The 22,443-nt window shown below is 41.2% G+C and overlaps 1 protein-coding gene across 2 annotated transcripts in view; it reads left to right on the top strand.

Moving 5' to 3' along the window:
- Positions 1-6,342, top strand: part of NCOA4 (nuclear receptor coactivator 4) — a 57,163-nt gene extending 50,821 nt beyond the window's left edge. For both annotated transcript variants that reach the window (XM_082266800.1, XM_082266801.1), the window contains exon 10: positions 6,106-6,342. In XM_082266800.1, the coding sequence (XP_082122926.1) occupies positions 6,106-6,111 (6 nt within the window). In that variant the 3' untranslated portion in view covers positions 6,112-6,342. The remainder of the gene's footprint in view (positions 1-6,105) is intronic.
- Positions 6,343-22,443: the final 16,101 nt, after the last annotated feature.

The raw sequence follows: 22,443 nt of genomic DNA, 5'->3' as shown, positions 1-22,443 counted from the left end.
ATAGTTACATAGTAGGTGAGGTTGAATAAAGACAATAGTCCATCCAGTTCAACCTGTGTAGATGTGTGTGACTGTAATCATTTAACATAGCCCTTTATCTCCTGATCCTTGAGATGTAAGTCTAAGAGTCTTTTGAAAGTCACCATACTACCCGCAGAAACCACCTCTTGTGGTAGACAATTCCACAATCTTGTAGCCCTAACAGTAAAGAACCCCCCACGTTGCCTGAGGTTAAAACGCTTCTCCTCTAATCGCATTGTATGTCCTCAAGTCCTCATGCAATTCCTTCGAATGAACAGCTTTTTTTCTAAGCTGAGATCCCCATTAAGATATTTATAAATTGCTATCCTGTCCCCTCTCAGACGTCTCTTCTCCAGGGAAAATAAATCGAGCGATTGCAGCCGCTCTTCATAGGTAAGGTCCTCCAATCCCCTAATTAGTTTAGTTGCCCTTCTCTGGACTCTCTCCAGCTCCAACACATCCCTCCTGAGGACTGGCGACCAGAACTGGACAGAATACTCCAGATGCGGTCGGACCAGAGTTTTATAAAGTGGAAGGTAAAGTGATGTTCCTGGAGTGAAACGCCAAATGGAAAAGGATTTAGGAAAACTAGAAGAATGGTCAGAACTCTGGCAACTGAAATTTAATGTGGATAAGTGCAAGATAATGCACCTGGGGCGTAAAAACCCAAGGGCAGAATATAGAATATTTGACACAGTCCTGACCTCAGTATCTGAGGAAAGGGATTTAGGAGTAATTATTTCAGAAGACTTAAAGGTGGGAAGACAATGTAATAGAGCAGCACGAAATGCCAGCAGAATGCTTGGATGTATAGGGAGAGGTATAAGCAGTAGAAAGAGAGAAGTGCTTATGCCGCTGTACAGAACACTGGTGAGACCTCACTTGGAGTATTGTGCGCAGTACTGGAGGCCATATCTCCAGAAGGATATAGATACTCTAGAGAGAGTTCAGAGAAGAGCTACTAAACTAGTACATGGATTGCAGGAAAAAACTTACCAGGAAAGGATAAAGGACCTTAACATGTATAGCTTGGAAGAAAGAAGAGACAGAGGGGATATGATAGAAACATTTAAATACATAAAGGGAATCAACTCGGTAAAGGAGGAGAGCATATTTAAAAGAAGAAAAACTACCACAAGAGGACACAGTTTTAAATTAGAGGGGCAAAGGTTTAAAAGTAATATGAGGAAGTATTACTTTACTGAGAGAGTAGTGGATGCATGGAATAACCTTCCTGCAGAAGTGGTAGCTGCAAATACAGTGAAGGAGTTTAAGCATGCATGGGATAGGCATAAGGCTATCCTTCATACAAGATAGGGCCAGGGACTATTCATAGGATTCAGATATATTGGGCAGACTAGATGGGCCAAATGGTTCTTATCTGCCGACACATTCTATGTTTCTATGTTTCTATAAGGATTATAGTCTTATCTCTGGAATACATCCCTTTCTTTATGCATGCTAATATTCTGTTGGCTTTGGAAGCTGCCGCTTGGCATTGCATGCTGTTGCCTAATCTATCTTCAACCAAGACTCCCAGATCTTTCTCCATTTTTGAGTCCCCCAAGGGTTCCCCTCCTAACATGTATTGTGTTTTTATGTTTTTGGTCCCCAAGTGCAAAACCTTACACTTCTCCACATTAAACCTCATTTGCCATGTCGTTGCCCACTCCGTAATTTTGTCCAGGTCATTCTGTAGGATATCTGCTTCATGCTGTGCAGTTATTGCCCTGGCCAATTTTGTGTCATCTGCAAAAATTGATAACGAACTACTGATCCCGTCCTCAATGCTGTTTATGAATAAATTGAACAAGGTTGGTCCCAGGACTGAGCCCTGGGGCACCCCGCTTACTACCTCAGCCCAGTCTGAGTATGCGCTGTTTATTACCACCCTTTGGACACGGCCTTTTAGCCAGTTCCGTATCCAAGAGCAAACCCTGCTGTCGATACCTGCAGACCTTATTTTATAAATTAAGCGCTTGTGGGAAACTGTATCAAACGCCTTAGCGAAATCCAAGTACACCACATCCACTGGTCTGCCCCTATCTAGCTCACAGCTCACTTCCTCGTAGAATGCTAAGAGATTGGTTTGACAAGAACGCCCATTTGTAAACCCGTGTTGGTTACTACTGATGATGTTGTTGTCTTTAGCATACTCTACGATATAGTCCCTTATCATCCCCTCCAGAAGTTTACATACTATTGATGTCAAACTGACAGGCCTATAATTTCCCGGGATATGTCTCTGGCCCTTTTTGAATATCGGAATCACGTTAGCCTTCCTCCAATCCCCTGGTACATCTCCTGTCCTAATACTGTCAGCAAAGATTAGGAACAGTGGTCTAGATATAACCATACTGAGTTCCTTGAGCACTCTCGGATGTACGCCATCCGGGCCTGGTGATTTGTTTGTGTTAAGTTTATTCAGTCTTTCCCTGATTCTCTATCACAGCTTTCCTGCTACACCACGCCTATCATGAAAGGGTACTATTGGCAGTGGAAACTCAATATGTACCGTACTGTACTGAACCGTACCGTACCATTCAGTGGAAACGAGGCATTATATGCATTCTCCAATATCAGGACATTTCGAGAGAGCAGTTGTCATGTGTTGCCAGTCCTTTCTAGCCAACCACCTCCCCGGATCCTTTTCCCACTGTGAATGATAAGTCAGAAGCGGAGGTTTATTGTGGGAGATAATAGAGGCATAAAGAAGCGATACGAGTCCCGGTGAATGAGGTCTTGCCCTGCAAAGGCTCTCGAAGGGTGTTAATGTGTAATGTAAAGGCTGACGTTTTATCTTCCAACACCTCAGGTGAAATTTTCGTAAAAATGGACCGGACTGCCCCCCTTGCTCCATACTCCATCATCATGAGGGTATTCCTTTCAGCAGGGGACAGGGCAGGCAACATTGTGGCGTGAATATCTCCCCACTGAGAGATATAGGCAGCAAAGTGGCTAGAACTTCTACTTTGCAGCGCTGTGGTCCTTGGTTCCCCATCAGAACAGGGGACATGATAGCGATTTACAAATACCTCCACAGTAATCTGAGCATAGAAAGAAAACTATTCAGTCGCAGGGAATGCATGAGGACACGAGGCCATACAATGTCTTTAGAGGAGAAGAGATTTAACCTCAGGCTATGCAGGGGGTTCTTTACAGTAAGGGCTACAAGACTGTGCAATTCTCTGCCACAAATGGTAGTAACTGCGGAAGTATGGATACTTTTAAAAGACTCTTGGACATGCATCTCAAGGATAAAAACATTCAGGGGTATGAGAAATGATCACACCTACACAGGTTGAACTGGATGGACTATTGTCTTTCTTCAACCTCAACTACTATGTAACACTATCTGCATCTATCCCTGCACTCCAAAGACATAGGGGGTAGATTAATGGGCAAATTGGCCCTTGAGGACAGAAACGGATGTGAGGCACTTTGTGTAAAGCACTGCATAAATTGTCATCAATTTATTAATACCTAATCAAAATGGTATTAAATAATTCAAAATTCCATTAGACATTCAAAACTGAAAATGTTTTGTATGGCACTAACCTCTAAGATGTCTTCCCACGCAAGCTCCAGTGAAAGTGTTTTTGTAATTTCAGTACATAAAGAATATTCTGTTAACATTGCACAGTTTTCTGTATATTTATCTAATGTAATCAGCGCTGTTATACCAGCATGTGACAGTCAGTTGGAAGTTCTCCCTAACGTCATTGTTTACAGAAAAGTTGGAGAAATATTGCTGTAGAGACTCTTGAGCAAGCCTTTTGATCTAGGTCCAGCAGCTACCACGTGCGCAGAGGGAATGCAGTAATTATAGCTAAAAAGGTTGTAGTGAGTATGATGGGAGAACTGCTCTATTAAGAGTTTACTTGTTGTCCCTTTTGGGGACACAGGAAGTCTTGAACTGTCTGAATATACTGCTGCATACAGTTGGATTGGACACTAGCAAACAATAACGTTTTTGGCCCACCCAAGATATCCTCTCCTCTCCAGCATGCCTCTGTTTTTTTGCTGCACCTTAAACTACTTATTTGCGACCACAATCACAGGAACATCAAGCTGCTTGAAGATGGTTTTATAGCCCTTACTTTTGATGTGCTGTTCTATAGTTTTTCTTTCTGATCTTCTCAGCCAATTGTCAATGTTGCTTTCTCTGGTCCATGTTCAGTGTGGTACACACTGATACCAGTGATCAAATGGTTCCAGGGATTCTACACCAACATGTTCACAGTTCCCAAACCAAAAGAGGGCATCCATACCATTTTAGATCTTATGGTCCTAAATGTTTTAATTTTCGGTGCAGAAAATCCACATGAAATCGGTCAAGTCGGTGATGGCCTCCCTCTGGTCTCTGTTGACCTCAAGAATGCATATCTGCATGTGTTCCTGCGTTATCCACTAATCATGCTCTTGGTAATGCTTTCCTACAAACCTGAGACATGCTAGGACTAGGAGCAGGATGGGTTATCCCAGGCTGGCCCACATTTTTATTTTTTGTCTGTGTCCAATCCTCCCATAGGCATCCGTACAACCCGACGATTCAAGTCTTGTGTCCTTCCATGGACTGACTCCCAAGAAAAGGATTTTATAGCAAGTAAAAAAACCGTAATAAAGTGCAGATGAAAGTGAAATTCTAAGAGCCCCTGTCCCTAGCTTATAAAATTACAGAAAAATTATTTGAAATGCCTTGCAATGTTTTTTTTTTTTTTTTTTTTTTTTTTTTTTGATAAATCCTTATTATTCACTTGCTTGGGGTGTCAGTTCCCTAGCACAGCAACTTGGAGCAATATGCTCTTCTGGAAGAGTCTAATTTATAACCTTTTATGTAGCAGCTGGGACAGGAGCGAAAGGGTAAAACTTTGTGCTAACATCACATCCAAGATAAAGCTACCAGGCAGCAGTCTCAGGGTTTTGTATGTCTACATGAGTGAAACCTTTACCTGTAAATAACATGAGATATATATATATATATATATATATATATATATATACAGTATATTAGGTTCACACAAGAATAACACTGCCCTGTTGTAATCCTTCCCATGTCCATGACATTTAAAATGTGTGCATGTTTACCTAGGCAAGAATGAGGTGTCGCCTTCCTTCTGCAGCCTCTAGGGATACCCTCTCAACATATCCCAGTAGGCATAAGAAGGTGCATCTGGTGTTGCATAATCAAAGGGGGCTGCAAGAACCAGGAAGAGTTGGCGTCCAATAAGACAGAAAACAAAGATGGCGGCGCAGGATGCGCTGGGCTTGTATGTTTACCCAAAAAAAAAGTGGCACATGGGAAATTATTTTGATGGGCACGGGTGAAGTTCCTCTTTTTAATGTACGTGTAATCTGGGAAAGTTGTTGCTGAAATAAATGGATTGCCAGGGTCTCTTAATGCTCACCATACATTAGATGGTGCTGTGGACATTTTTTTTATCTTTCAATCACAGAGTTCCGTGGATCCATGTAATCTACCTCCCAACAGATTTGTTTATTTTATGGTTTCAATAAAAATTGTTGGTGGTAGAGCGCTTATATGATTGAAAGGTGGTTGACATGAAATTGCCCAAGTGTACAGTCAGTGTTGGGCTGACCTGTGTTTTCTAAGCAGGAGAAATATGCAAGCACAAGGGTTCTGTACCAGTATTGTGCTAATATTGTGATATTATTTAGTGCATAATGTATGATTAAGAAATGTCCTGTGAATATACTGGTGGGATTATACAAGGCAATGAGTTATCGATTGAAAATTTTGTTTAGCTAGTCAATATTGAAAAGTCTTAGACAGGGTTTTTTTCAGCTGGAACTTGGTGGAACTCAGTTCCACCACCTTTGGCTCAGGCCCTCTGCTCCCTGCTCATCACTATCACTTATAAACACAGGGTCGTGGTTGAGTTCCTGCACCTTTTTTTTGAGAAAAAAAAGCCCTGGTCTTAGATATGCTTACTACATACCTTTTTTTTTTTTTTTTAAATGGTGACAAAATGGTTCAATAAGAAATTGTCTGTTGTAGAACCTTATTGTGAAATGTGCTAAAATGAGGAGTATAATAGTAATTATGGAAATATTTCATTGCAGATGTGAAGCCACTTATGATCTCCAAACTTTGGTCAACCACGCACACCGAAATCTTAATGGAAAAGACTTCCTAGCTGTTTGCCTGCTGCCTTTTCCTCGGGATTGTTTTCTTGCTCATACCATGTAAAGAAATGTAATCTAACGAAATCGCTAAATTGAAACTATTTAGGTTACAATGTAATCTGTTTCTTGAAAATTCCCTTTAATTCCCAGTGACAGGGACAGTATTTTCGTGATGTGGTGCTGTAATATTGGAGTCTTCGACATTTTCTGTGTCTTAGATCTGTTTTTTTTTTTTTTTTTTTTTTGTTTAAAAAAAAAAAATAGGGCGCATTATTGCTTAAAACATCATTTTGTTGTTCATTCATAGTTTTAAAGTGAAGCTGTGTTAATTTTAACATGACTAAGGCATACACATTGGTAAGTAGGCCTGCACGATATTGGAAAAAAAATATATTGCGATATTGAGGGACCCGTCAATCCAGCCTTTCTGACCATACAGGGTTAATGTATGTTACTATAGGGAATGGGATTCAGTGCACACTGCAGCCTTGTACCATAGGGTTAATGTTACTGACACTGTAGGGAATGGAAATCATGAAGCATGCAGGCAGCCTTGTACATTTTAATTGCAGATACAGGGCACTGGGCAGGGCAGGTCAGGGTTAATATGGTAAAATCAATCAGTGACAGTGTGGGCTGTGGAATCGATCAGACTATTCAGTGACACAGTCTTTCTCATAGTGGTGGTGGTAGGAGGCTGGAGCGGTGGACTAGGAGCCGGGAAAGGATTACAGCACAGCCGCATACACTGACTCACTCGTGCACTGCAGCCCGCCCCACACGTTCAGTGAGTCTCACTCTCCGCCCTAGTTTTCTCAATGGCACATTCAGGGAGCCAATCACGCCGTGAGTAGCGGCACAGCGGAACCAATCAGGTGTGCAGGCACGCGTGATTGGTTAGCTGTGCAGCTAATCACGGCGTGATTGGCTCCCTGAATGTGCCATTGAGAAAATTAGGGCGGAGAGTGAGACTCGCTGAACGTGTGGTGCGGGCTGCAGTGCACGAGTGAGTAAGTGTATGCTCACCGCTGAAGTGTCCTGACTTCTCCCTGCCTAACACGAAGTCTGTGAGTCCTCCTCCGAGTCCCTTCCCCCTGCCTATGCAAATATCGTGACCTCGGCGATATGAATATCGCCTACGGCCGCAGAACGATAGTCGATATCATATCGACTATCGTTCAGCCCTATTGGTTAGTACCCAAAGATGCCTGCATGTGATTCCTCCCAGTAACTCTGGGGAAACTCTAAAATGCAGCTTCAGTTCTGTCCCTTCCACCTGTTATGCTCAGTGAAGCAGTTCATTACAATGTTGGACTAATAGGCAAGCAGGAGGGAGCATAAAAAAAAACACAGATTTAGGAACTAATCTCACTATTTGCATACTACAGATCCCTAGCCTTTGGGAGCTTTACATGGCTTGAGGACATGCAAACACGTTCTGAACACGTTTGCCTGCAATTTAAAACATTTAAAGTGATCATATGTTGACCTAAAGGCTGGGGCTGCTCTAGTTATTCTCTTTGCTACTGATAGATTTAACTACTTGTTGGTAGACATCTCTTTAGTACCACATTGGTTTCAGTAGCAGACTGGTTTAATATCCTGATGCTGAAGTACCAGTTTTATTCATTGTTTTAAATTCACGTTTTTTTGCACATAGGAGTGGACTGAAAGATATTTAAACACTTGAGGTCTGTTTTTTGGTGCCGTTATAATCTACTGCAAGATAAAACATCATCTTGTCCATAAACAATCAAGGATATAAACACCTAAAGGTGCATGTGGCTATCAGTGCTCATCATTTAAACTGTTCATTCGGAGTTAAAATACACCTGTTTACTATCTTTAAAGGGCAGTCACACTCTTCATCAAATGTTAAAATAAAAGTACCATAGAGTATAATGGCTGTGTTCAGTGCATGCAATGAGATCACTGGAGGACACGGTGGTTCTACTCAAACTGTAGTATTTGTTTTAGGTTATTGAAGAGCGAAGGTAGAATCACATTTTTGTTGTCTTGTCATCTTGTTAATGGCTCCAGTGGAGTGGCAATACAGGGAATAGCAATGATTCCCAATATAGGAATACTGCATCCTTTATGCTTAAAGAAGATTTATCATTTTTTATACAATATTTAGATCCTGATAGTATGAAGTACTGTATGTAGCCTGACACTGCAGCCAGCAAGGGGACAGCTGCTTTGCCAACAGGTCTCCAGCTCCTGACTCTTGCCCGAGGTAAGCACTGGCAAGAGGAATGAAGAAAGATGGAAGGCTGATGTGTCTTGCCTTTCTCTGTGTTCCTCTTGCCAGTGCTTACCCCTGGCAAGTGCTGGGAGGTAGAGATGGGCATTCGCCAGCAAAGCAGCCGTCTCAAGAGGGGGGCATGCCCTGTCCAACATCACAGCTAGCTTCACAGGGAACCTAGTACTACATGTACTTCCTAGTACTACGTGTTTCTCATCAGGACCTAAATAGTGTTTAATATATATATATTCTTTTAGCATGTGCATTGCAACATGTCATTCTCTGTAGCAATGAATGGTGGTCCCTGTGAGACACTCAATCTCACCATTGGCATTCTCCCTGTGGACCAACAGGTGAAATATTCATGTGTTTGTCACCAACTGCTCATTTTAGGTGGTGTAGTAAAGTAATTAAAAAGAGAATTGAACATTTTGATGATGTAAAATAAGTAGTTCCTACTGAATTGAGTAAGCCAAAAATGTACTTGAGAGGTTTTCTTTTAGAGGGGTACACCTTTTTAAGTTACGTTTCCTAAACCTGAATGAGCAGGAAACTTTCTTTTTAATCTTTTTCATTTTAGCATTTTGCACAGAGTGATGGGAAAAGGCAATCTATTTTAAAAAAAAAAATTGTCTTTTAACTCTTTATATATATTAAAAGGTCTTTGTTTCTGTTGCTTCCATCATTTCTTGAATTAACAAAGTAACCTATATATTTTTATTGATAACCTACTTGGAAGCGGATATTTTAGTTAGATATTTTATGTTTAAATGTGCTTATCATATTGTTACCTATTTGCCATCAGAAAAACCATGAATGAAATGGAAATGTATTAGAGTTTGATGCCACTGGCTCTTCAGTTGGTGACTCTCATATTCCCAGATTATGGAGCTATTCAACTGAATTGCCCCAGTGTGTCATCCCTGATCTAATGTACTTTATGTGATTGTGCCATCATACATGTAGATCTTTAAAGTTACATGTCTTTAATCATTATGGGTAACCTATTCATTCTAAAATTACTTTCTTTGTTATGGTCCATTAAAGAATTGGAGCAATAATTATGACTCTGTGTAGTATCTGTTATTTTTATACTTTATCTCTTATACTATTCTTTCTAAATTAAGTCATGCTTGAGGTTACAACACTTGGACACCCGAAAGAAAAAGAAAAGAAAAACCTAAACCGGTAGCAATGGCTGTAATAAAAAAAAAAAACAAACTTTCCTCTGCAGGTCAATGGCATATTGTGGTAGTAAAACACAGCCCTCCAACCGCACGCTGTCACCGCTGATATGGCTTCTAATGGCGCTTTTCCACTGCATGGAACCGAACGGTTCAGCTCGCTTTTGTGCTTTTCCACTGCTGGTACCGCATGGTATGGTGTCGGAACGGTTCGGTACGGCGGCGCTTTTCCACTGCATGGAACCGAACGTTACGTTACGTCTCTGAAAAAACAGTACCTACTCGATTGTGGTTCCAACAGGTACCAAACTGGTACCATATCCCACAATCCTTTGCATGCAGTCACTACTAGCCACTGATTGGTCAGAGAATCCCACCCACCCCGTTGTTATCCCACCCACTTAACTTTAGTACTACTTTAGTGGAAAAGAAAACCTGTACTGTACCGAACTGTTCCAACACCGTACCATGCGGTACCAGCAGTGGAAAAGCAAACCGGGCCAAGCAGGGCCGAGTAAAGCCGAGCCGGTACTTGCAGTGGAAAAGTGCCATATCTATCTTCCTTCCAGGTTCACAGGCACCGGCCATTTGAATTGATGACGGATGCTCACATGAGCCACTATCAGGGCACAGCACTCTAAATGGATGGCATACTTTGTTTGCCATCCCTTCAGAGTGCAGTGCGCAAGCACCAATGACATCACTGGCTGCAGAAATAGTGAATATCTCCTAAATGGTGCAAATTTATGAGAGATTCTTTGTTACCTACAGGTAAGCTTTATTATAAGCTTACCTTTAGGGACAAGTCACCAAGCTCTGTTTACTACTACTTTAAGCATGAAGGTTAGTATACAGTAGCTAATAAGATGGATGAGTTGGAAATGTTAGTACATGAGGAAGACATAGACCTTGTGGGAATAGCGGAGACTTGGTTCGACCCCTCACATGACTGGCTGGCCAATATCCAAGGGTATTCGGTGTACCGGAAGGACAGGGTTGGTAAAAGAGGGGGAGGGGTATGTCTCTATGTCAAGAACAATATAAAGGTGCTAGAAAGGAGTGACATTACGGATGGGATGAGCATGGATTTAGAATCTGTGTGGGTTGAACTCGATAGGGAAGAAGATAAGGGAAAAGTAGTTGTGGGGGTTTGCTATAGGCCACCTAACCAAGGGGAGGAGGTAGAGCTGGAATTTTTAGCACTAATAGGTAAAGCGGCAAAACTAGGATCAGTCATCATATTGGGGGACTTCAATTATCCCGACATTGACTGGGAAGAGGGGACTGCACACTCGCATAAGGCCCGGCTATTCACGGAAACCTTACAGGATAACTACATGTCGCAGTTGGTGGATTCCCCTACTAGAGAGAATGCTATCCTGGATCTATTGATCACTAATGACCCAGACATAATCTCGGAGGTAGGAGTCCAGGACAACCTGGGCTCTAGCGATCACAGGATGATCACATTTAGTATAAATAACAATATAAAAAGGCAAGTGGGGAACATAAGAACCCTAAACTTCAGAAGGGCAGACTTTCCAAAATTGTACTCATTGATGGAAAGGGTAAACTGGGACCAAACCCTGGGATCACTGACCACAGAGGAAAAATGGGAATGCTTTAGAACAATATTAAGCAAAGGCATCTTGCAGTGCATTCCTATGGGGAATAAATTTAGAAGAGACAAAGCCAAACCTGGCTGGCTAAACCGTAGCGTTAAAAAACTTATTAGGGGAAAAAAATTGGCCTTCAAGAAATATAAATCAGAGGGCACAGTATCGGCCTTCCAGCAATACAAGGAGGAAAATAAGAAGTGTAAACACGAAATCAAGATGGCTAAAATCAACTTTGAGAGACAAATAGCGGAGGATAGTAAAAAAAACCCAAAGAAATTCTTTAAATATATCAACAGCAAAAAAACTAGGGCAGTGCATATTGCACACATAATTAACGATGATGGGAGGATGGTTACAGAGGACACTGAAAAAGCAACCGTGCTGAATTCTTTTTTCTCGTCAGTTTTTACGCAGGAAAAGGAAGGGTACACTGACCATGACTGTATGGTTAGTAGTAATACACAGGACTTGCCACTATGGCTAACAGAGGGGGAAATCAGGGAAAGACTGGATAAACTTAACACAAACAAATCACCAGGCCCGGATGGCGTACATCCGAGAGTGCTCAAGGAACTCAGTATGGTTATATCTAGACCACTGTTCCTGATCTTTGCTGACAGTATTAGGACAGGAGATGTACCAGGGGATTGGAGGAAGGCTAACGTGATTCCGATATTCAAAAAGGGCCAGAGACATATCCCGGGAAATTATAGGCCTGTCAGTCTGACATCAATAATATGTAAACTTTTGGAGGGGATGATAAGGGACTATATCGTAGAGTATGCTAAAGACAACAACATCATCAGTAGTAACCAGCACGGGTTTACAAATGGGCGTTCTTGTCAAACCAATCTCTTAGCATTCTACGAGGAAGTGAGCTGTGAGCTAGATAGGGGGAGACCAGTGGATGTGGTGTACTTGGATTTCGCTAAGGCGTTTGATACAGTTCCCCACAAGCGCTTAATTTATAAAATAAGGTCTGCAGGTATCGACAGCAGGGTTTGCTCTTGGATACGGAATTGGCTAAAAGGCCGTGTCCAAAGGGTAGTAATAAACAGCGCATACTCAGACTGGTCTGAGGTAGTAAGCGGGGTGCCCCAGGGCTCAGTCCTGGGACCAACCTTGTTCAATTTATTCATAAACAGCATTGAGGAAGGGATCAGTAGTTCGTTATCAGTTTTTGCAGATGACACAAAATTGGCCAGGGCAATAACTGCACAGCATGAAGCAGATATCCTACAGAATGACCTGGACAAAATTACGGAGTGGGCAACGACATGGCAAATGAGGTTTAATGTGGAGAAGTGTAAGGTTTTGCACTTGGGGACCAAAAACATAAAAACACAATACACGTTAGGAGGGGAACCCTTGGGGGAATCAAAAATGGAGAAAGATTTGGGAGTCTTAGTTGATGATAGATTAGGCAACAGCATGCAATGCCAAGCGGCAGCTTCCAAAGCCAACAGAATATTAGCATGCATAAAGAAAGGGATGTATTCCAGAGATAAGACTATAATCCTTCCACTTTATAAAACTCTGGTCCGACCGCATCTGGAGTATTCTGTCCAGTTCTGGTCGCCAGTCCTCAGGAGGGATGTGTTGGAGCTGGAGAAAGTCCAGAGAAGGGCAACTAAACTGATTAGGGGGTTGGAGGACCTTACCTATGAAGAGCGGCTGCAATCGCTCGATTTATTTTCCCTGGAGAAAAGACGTCTGAGAGGGGACATGATAGCAATTTATAAATATCTTAATGGGGATCTCAGCTTAGAAGAAAAGCTGTTCATTCGAAGGAATTGCATGATGACTCGAGGACATACAATGCGATTAGAGGAGAAGCGTTTTAACCTCAGGCAACGTGGGGGGTTCTTTACTGTTAGGGCTACAAGATTGTGGAATTGTCTACCACAAGAGGTGGTTTCTGCGGGTAGTATGGTGACTTTCAAAAGACTCTTAGACTTACATCTCAAGGATCAGGAGATTGAGGGCTATGTGAGATGATTACAGTCACACACACCTACACAGGTTGAACTGGATGGACTATTGTCTTTATTCAACCTCGCCTACTATGTAACTATGTAACTATGTATTTACACAGCTGAAACAGACTAAGGGATGGTCTGTCCACACAACATTTTATGGAAACATCAGAAAAGTAGATTTTTACTAATCATTGCTCAGCTCCTTCTGGAGATGCTTACGACCCTGTAAAACAGCATGGACACAGTGATGTCAGAACTTCATATTTGTTTTGCAGAGGTTACCAAGCCCCCCAAAAAAGTACAACTTCATATATTGCAGACAAACCTTTTCAGGTGTGCAAAACCTTAATTTTAATTTGGCAAAACTGAATAAGACATTTTCAGGAGGTATAAACCAGGATGAATTGTGAGTGTGTGTGTGAAGTTAAATCCTGAAAGACAAGTTTCAGTCGCTGTATGCTAATCTTCAGTGTGACATTCTCTGCAGTCCATAGTATGTTCCATAAACGTTATACATTTTAATGTGATGTCCATGTAATTTGAAGCTCTGCTGTCTACTAAACTGTGCTAATGCTCCTGTCCTCACTACTTTGTAATGTCTCTCTTGGACCCTCTTACTATGGGTTCCGCTTGCTAGCTTTTACTTTCTCTTTGCTAGACATATCTGACAACATGACAAATGTAATCCATATCAAAGGGTGCCTGTAGATATTTGAGGATAGCCTACTAAGACCGACAGGCCCTAGCAGACCCCACTAACCAGTATTTGTTGGAGAATGGGATTTTTCAATGTACCCTTTTAATCTTTAAGAGCACGGATATTGAGGATATATCTATAGCAATACAGATTTGAGAGCAATTTTTCCTATGACTTAATCCTTGTCCCTGGAGAGCTGGCTCATTTTATAACTTGCAAAATAATAGGGTTTCCATTTTGTATATGATTCATACAGAAGGGAAACCAGCAATGCTGCTGGTGTATCTGGTATATATTACCATTCTCTACTCCCCTGTCACCACATACACACAGCAAAACATCTTGCTGAAAGTGAGAGTAGGTAGGAATCCAGGGCATAGTTTGCCCAGCAATTTTGATATTTATGCTAAATGTACTATAAAATAGTTTCCGGACCACAGACTGTTCCCATGTGAATGTGTGCAGCCCAGTTCCTAATAGGCCATGGACCAGTACCAGAGATCTGCTGGAGCCTTTTACAGCTCTGGCAGCTGTCTATTCACTGCTGCGGTAGGGGCAGTGTGGTGTGTGATTGAACACATCACAAGGTTCTTTCTTTTTTTTTCCTCAATGTACACTACATTAATGGCAATGCACTGCGATTAAAATGCAGCATGTCACACACATGTTGCAGTGTGAATGGGACACATCGGAATCAATTCCTGTGTGCCCTTGTAACAGACTGTTAGCAATGAGTGACTGTATCTGGTGGTAGGCTAGATCACCTCTCCATCCCTTCCTTCTCAGCCCACAGCAACAACCTCCTACCTTCCAGATCAAGTCCACAACATACCTAGAGACTGGAATTTGTAGAGTTGCGGGGGGAAAAACCTATGTAAGCCTAAAGTAACATAGGCCACCCTGCAAATTCCTACTGCCATTTAGGGTTTACAAACCCTCTGATGTCACTGGGGGGGGGGGGGGGGATATCTACCTAATTAAAACGGGTAAGAAAAAAAAGATATTTCTGCTCTGCTGGGAGGAATGAGAAACATTATTTTTCCTGGAGCTTTACGCCTCATGCACACTGGACATTAAAAAAAAACAATGTTAGCGGTAGAATGAGTTTTACAGCGTTTTTATTTAGCAAAACTATGCTCCCACAAAAGCTGATGGCTCATCAATTTTTTTTTTTTTTTTTTTTTAGAATTAGAATGTTTTTACAGCTGAAAAACCCCTCTTTAAATCTACTAGTTCTGACAAAAAACACTGATAAAAGCCTGTGTGCGCAAGGACACACAGTATTACATGCTGGGTAGTTTACCGGCTGCAAAAAAAAAAAAACACCTGAAGCTAAAAGCAGCTGTAAAAATGTCCAGTGTGCATGAGGCCTTAGGCCCCTTTCACACATGCTGTCCGTTTGTCCGTTTTTCATCCATCCGTTGACGGATGAAAAACGGACATCAATGCATCTCTATGTAAAAACGGATGAAAGTGATAACTGACGAAAAACGGATAACTGACGTAGTGTGAAAGGGGCCTTAAGGTGCGTGATTTGGGGCCATCACCCTGAACCTAGTTTCATATCTAATAAATTGCTGACCTGGAACATGCATAAAGCAAATATCAGCAACCTATCTAGGCGTTCAAAGTGCATTGGGGCTTCTTTCTGAGCTAACAGGCTCTCCAGTGACACATATTTGTGTGTTTAGGGGTCGCATTTCTTTGCTAATCTTAGAAACTTCCAAAGCAGGCTCGGGCAACCTTATCCTTCAGTCAGTGTGTGGCAAATTGGTTGTGTATAATATACCACAGTAGGCATTCTTGCCGCTATCATTTTGTCAAGGCCCATTTTCATTCCACAGGCGCTTTCTTCATAGCATCCGTTTTACCAATAAGCTGCTTTGCAGAAAATGTTTCTCCAATACACTATACAAAGAATATTGTAAGCAAAATAAACAGTAAAGATGATCAATGAATACAATTTTTTTTTATCTGAAACCAAATCGTAATAGCGTAGCATATACCACCCATAAACCACAATTGTGTATCAAAACTAAACATTAACATTCCTGTAAATCAATTGTCCAATACACTATACAAAGATTTTTTGTAAGCAGAATAAAAAGTACAGATGAGCAATGAATAAAATTGTATGTAAATGTATATCCACAAGCAAATAGTAATAGCACAGCATATATACCACCCATAAACCACAATTTTATATCAAAAAATAAACATTAACCTTCCTGTAAAGCAATAGTCTCCAAACTGCAGACCTTTGCCCAGCCCTTGGGGCACTATTCCTCTCCCTGACACCAACAATGGGGCCCTAATCCTCCCACTGACACAAATGATGGGGCACTACTCTTCCACTAACACCAACAATGGGGCACTATTCTTCCCAATTACACCAATGACGGGGCACTATTTCTTCCACTGAAACCAAGGATGGGGCTTTAATAATTCCCTAACAAATATGGGACATTCTCTAATCCCACTTGCCACGATCTGGCCCCCCTAAAGTCTGAAGCACTGTAAACTAGCTGTAAATAAAAAAAAAAAAACATCATAAAGTGGCATTAAACACAAAACCAAAAATGTAATAAATTGCAGCTTACCAGTCATTAGATGTGATGGCTGCATCTATTTTTTTTTCCTTTTAGCTTTTTCCCCTGGTGATCTGGCCAGTAACACGCCTTGAGCAAGCACTTTATAATAAGTTGCAGCAGTTTTTTTTTTCCTATTGGGATAAAGGTTTTACATAAATAAAGCTGTTTATTCTAACTACCTCTGCCAGTGTTAAATGGTTTGTCTCATCCATGTAAACAGACACATTCTACTGGGGAGCTTGAGCTTTTAAAAAACAACAGAATTACTGGCTGGATCACTAGATGAAAATAGAAAGCTTAAAAAAATGGATGTAGCCACCGCATATAATAATTGGTAAAGTGTAATATAATGTTTGTTTTTGGGTGTAATACTGCTTTTAAAATGGCTTCCACAGAACTCCTAAAAAGATTGATATACATAGCACTCTCTACACGCACATAATGCGAGACTGTATGTGTGCATATATACCCACAGAAGCCAGCTATCCCAGATCTCCCACTAAATCTTTCTAGGCCCAAGAGTACCAATTTGAAGGCCGACTTGCTATCTTTTTATATAAATAACTAAACAAAGCCACACTTGACAGGAATGTCTCTTCGCTACACACATAAGCATCCTATTTTAGCAATAAAAAAAAAAAGACTTGCGCCAAATGGTAACCAATTGAAAAAAGTCTATAAACAAAGCTAAAATGTGACAGTCTGAAAGTAGGCTGGACATTCCAGCTTCATAATATCCAGTTATAAAAGATTCCATAGCTCAATCCAAAAATCCCTCCACCGTGTGTTCACTGCCACCAAATAGGGATGTGCTCTTACCAGAGAGCCAGGATCCTCTATTACGGAAGGTAATACTGGCTATAATGAATCCTCCAGCACTGATCTCAGATAGGAGACAGGGGGGCTGTTCTTTTGTCTTCAAGCCGTCCACTTTGTGGTAATGCACCCAGTAGATAAATACAATACCGCTGATAGTGTAAAACCCTCTCATGAGTAGCGTTTATTGAAATGTATTGCACTTACATAATTCCAGATAAAAGGCAAGGATAAAAAGCAGATATCACAGTGATGGTGGCCATAAAAAAAAAAAAAAAATTGCGATAGAATGTGTAGCTCAGCCCGACCGTTTTAGTTCACCAAAGCACTCATGGGGCACGAGCATCACATCCGGAAATTGTTATAAGTAAAGGAAAGAGTCGCCCAAGCCTTGTTTTCAGGGCAGAAGTAAAACCAAGCCTCACTCTCAGGGCGGAAGACGAGGACCAAGCCTTATCTTCATAACGGATGTGCTGTACAATAGATCTAAGCTCTCACAGCTCTGCATATATCAGGAGGGGAAATTCAGAAGTCCCCCTATATCAAAACAGGAGCACTTCTGGTTCATCTCCTAGCTGAAGGGCAACAAAAATAATTAGGGGAATGGAGGACATCAGCTATGAGGAAAGACTACAAGCACTGAATCTATTCTCTCTGGAGAAGAGACGATTGAGGGGGGATATATCAATGTACAAATACTGTACTGGAGCCGAGCATAAGGAACAAACTATTCAGAGAAAGGGAATACAATAAGACACGTGGCCACTCACTAAAACTAGAGGAAAGGCGGTTTAACCTTAAAGTGCGTAAGGGGTTCTTCACTGTAAGAGCGGTAAGGATGTGGAATTCTCTTCCACAAGCAGTCGTATCAGCAGGGAGCATTGATAGTTTAGATGGACACCTTAAAGACCACAACATACAGGGGTATACAATGTACGGTTAAAAGCGGACACACACACACACATCATAGGTTGAACTGGATGGACTGATGTCTTTTTTTTCAACCTCACTAACTATGTAACTATGTAGCTGATCAGCATGACAAAAAGTAAACATATTAAAAAAAAAATGAACTCAAACTTAACTTCATAAAAAATGGGCTTCAGTAATGATTCCCTCCAAACAGATCTTTTAGATCTTAATATTAAGGTTGTCGTGGAAATTAATAGGGCTTGGAGCATAGAAACCCACTTAATGTGTGGAAGATGAATACGCACCAAACATTATTAATAGCTTGTACTGAAAAGTACAATTGTACCACTCTTTTGCATAAGGATTTTCCAAGCACTTGGCGACAAAAAAGGAACAGACAAGCTGGGTCATTTCGATGCCATCTGCCAGGTCACTCTCTTGGTGTGTGTGTGTGTAAGAGCAAGTGTTTGTGTGTGAGAGTTTCTGTGTGTCTGGATGGATGTATGGCTGTGTAAACTTGTGTGTGTGTGAGCCTTCCTGTGTCTTCTGTGTGTCTCCGGGCAGGGCTTGGTTTATTTACAGCAAGTGAACAAAAGGGAGTTACAGGGAGTGGCTTCAAGACCACCAATCACAGACACGCATACATTCAAAAAATACAATAGAAACTGTGGAGTACATGCCCATGAATGGACACGAGCGAACAAAGGGCTGAACTGCCACAAGGGGCACATGGCTTTTGATTGTTCATTCATGTCAATCCATAAACATGTACTCATACTTATAAGTGGGTCCAATCATACATGATTCATATATAAACCAAATATGACAGTGACCATTCTAACTGTTCCAGTTGATAAGGTTTTATCTGCATAAGATAATAGCAGCAGCCCCCCGGTCACACCGATCGAATGTGACTTAGAGGAGCCATCTATTAATCTTGGTACAATGCTAAGAATTTCCATATCACAAACATATCTCAGCAGTACAGGGCCCCGAACTGCAGACATAGATCCGTGCGATGGACTCTCTTTGCTACTAGTATTGTGCCATCTCATCCGATGGAAGGTTTTCACTAACAAGTCTTTCCTGCAATGACAGTTAAAGCGATAATCACTGTAAATAGCGATTATCGGTAAAACTCGACACTGGGAGACATTATGACTATTTAAACTAAAGAAAATATCCACAACCAAAATTTCCACAACAAGGGGGAAGGAGGTGATCTCATCACTTCCACTTTCTTCAAGTCTACAGACTGTAATGCCTATTTATCGAAAGATAGCTGCCATCATCAACCATGGCTAAATGAAGTTCTTAAGGGACAATATCTCTTCTATCTATGTCTAATAGCATTAGACGTAATTGTACTAAGCTGGTGGATTTTGATACACAGTTACAGGTTTTAACCCAAAGATTTATAGAGAAGGGCTAGGTTTCCTCCTCTCTAGATACTACGTGAAGTTTAGTTAGAAATACATTGCTGACTGATAAACTTGAGGGCACTAAAGATCGTAACAACTTTGGTTTCTCTCTTGTTACTACTTTTTCCTCACAACATTGTTATAAAACAGATTATGCAGAAACACTGGCATATTCTGCAAAATGACAGGGTTTTGGGCCCCTTTACTTCCTTCTAGACCACAGGTCATATATAGGGGTGTCAAGTCCTTGAAGGATAGGGTTCCTGGGAGCATTTTGGACCCTCCCTCTAGACCTTCTTTCTTCCATGACTATACTGGATATTATAAATTTGGGAGGTGTCAGGTTTGTAGTCTCAACAAATGCAGAACAAGAAAAATGCTTGAATTCTTCTCTAATATAACCTCTATGACATTTACTGTGAGACCTTTCATCACCTGCAGTACTGCACATGTTGTGGTGTATTTGTTGCAATGCCCTTGTGGGTACATTATGTGGGCAAAACTACCTATGCTTTAAACGTGAGATTAAACGAATATATTTCAAACATCCCTAAAGGGTACAAAAATCACAGTGTCCCATGACTATGACCTTGTACATGGAAGGGAACCTTCTGGGGCTCTTTTTATGGGGATACACCACTTTGTTTCACATTGTAGGGGGAGTCTTAGAGTAAGAGAACTGTCAAAAATGGAAAGGGAAGTGGATTTATCTTCTTAAGAGTTACATTCCACACGGCCTAAATGTGGATTGGGATGTTAATTATTTCATAGATAATTCCTAAACCTGCTTCTTTTAATCATTTTTCAGCTCAACAATGGTTTATTTAACTATTAATGTAAATATATTGAATTTTAATTATGTTTCTATGTGTAAAGATCGAGTCCTTGGGGCTTATCCTCCATTTAGAGGAAATCATTCCTGAAGCCCATTTTCTATGAACTTAGTTAATTTTTTGGGGGTTTTTTTAATACTTTTTGTCATACTGATTGACTATGAGATTAACCGGAAGTGCTCCTGTTTTGATATAGGGGAACTTCTAAATTTCCCCTCCTGATATGGGCAGTGCTGTGAGAGCTGAGATCTATTGTACAGAACGTCTGTTATGAGTGTGAGGCTTGGTCCTTGTTCTCCGCCCTGAGAGCAAGGCTTGGTTTTACTTCCGTCCTGAAAACAAGGCTTGGTTTTACTTCCGTCCTGAAAACAAGGCTTGGTTTTACTTCCGTCCTGAAAACAAGGCTTGGTTTTACTTCCGTCCTGAAAACAAGGCTTGGATGCCATTTTGAACTACAGGGCTTCAGGAATGGAACCGAGGCTTGAGTGACTCTTTCCTCTACAGAAAAAAGCAAGATGTGATACTCTCATGCCCCAGAAGAAGTCCTTTGGCGAACGAACGAGGCTGAGATACACATTCTGACTATCGCAATTTTGGATGTTTTTATGGCCACCATTACCGTGATATCTGCTATTTATGCTGTCTCTTATCTGGAATTATGTAAGTGCAATACTTTTCATTAAACGCTACTCGTGAGAGGGTTTTACACTATCAGAGGTATTGTATTTATTTACGGGGTGCATTACCACTAAGTGGACGGCCTGAGGACAAAAGGATTGGAACAGCTCCCCAGTCTCCTATCTGAAATCAGTGCTGGAGGATTCATTATAGCCAGTATTACCTTCCGTAATAGAGGATCCTGGCTCTCTGGTAAGAGCACATCCTTAGTTGGTGGCGGTGAACACACGGTGGAGGGAGTTTTGGATTGAGATATGGAATCTTTTTTATTGGATATTATGATGCTGGAATGTCCAGCCCAATTTCAGACTGTCACATTTTGGTTTTCCTGTCTTCCTGACGCCATATCCGGGCGAAATGCATTGAGGGTCCAGTACACACAGTACGTCACTTCCGGTTTGCGGTAGCCTGGAGCGTGAAGCGGAACACGGATAGCGGTTCCTGCTTTTCTACACATTTTATATCTTTTTATACAAAATTTAATAAAACTTACTGCACCATGAGAATCTCTCCCTGCATTTTTTGACATACTGTGGATTGATGTCCCCTTGAGCCATACACATAGGAGATTTATTGGCTAGCGGTATTCCTGCACCTTCACCTAGGAAGAAGTGGTCGCTCTTAAAGGAAAAGGAGTTCTACGAGCACTACAGGATCCCAATGGGCTAAGCGCTTCTGGTAAGTGGCCACAACTCACTGGGTGGAGGATCAGTTACCCCACATCATCACTGAATCTCACCAAGTGAAGAAGCACAGCATAGGCACAAGATCTGTCATCACATCACGTGTTAATTTATGGACACTTTTCTTATTTTTGTGTCAATATCCACATAATATATATATATTCTGTTTGACACATTTTTGGTGGCTCTACTTGGAATTTGTATGTATTATTATATATATATATATATATATATATATATGTTTACATTGCACTGAGCACCACATATTTTGTATTTGTATATTTCAGTACTTCACCATTCACACTCATTCAATTCTCCACCGGATGTGTATTTCACATTTTGACATTATTGTTCCACGTTAACTTATGGTTTTGTAGTGCACTATGAACCACGTTTATAGCCGCCACTTGATTTTTTGGGAGCACTGTTACATTTTTTATTGTATTTTCTGTTTATATTCATTATAAGTGTATCCTTACACTGACTCACATCACAGTTGGCAGAGGCAGACTGGCAACTTTCAGCCCAGGGGGCAAGTAAAAACCAGAGGCCCATGGTGCAGTGACTCGGCCCCCTCCCACTTTTCCTCTTCCTGACCCCCATTCCAGGCTGAAGCC

Source organism: Pelophylax lessonae (assembly GCF_965119305.1).
Source record: "Pelophylax lessonae genome assembly, chromosome: 9".
Classification (NCBI taxonomy): Eukaryota; Metazoa; Chordata; class Amphibia; order Anura; family Ranidae; genus Pelophylax; species Pelophylax lessonae.
Note: the sequence above shows the minus strand (reverse complement) of the source record. Positions and strands in the feature narration are given on the sequence as shown.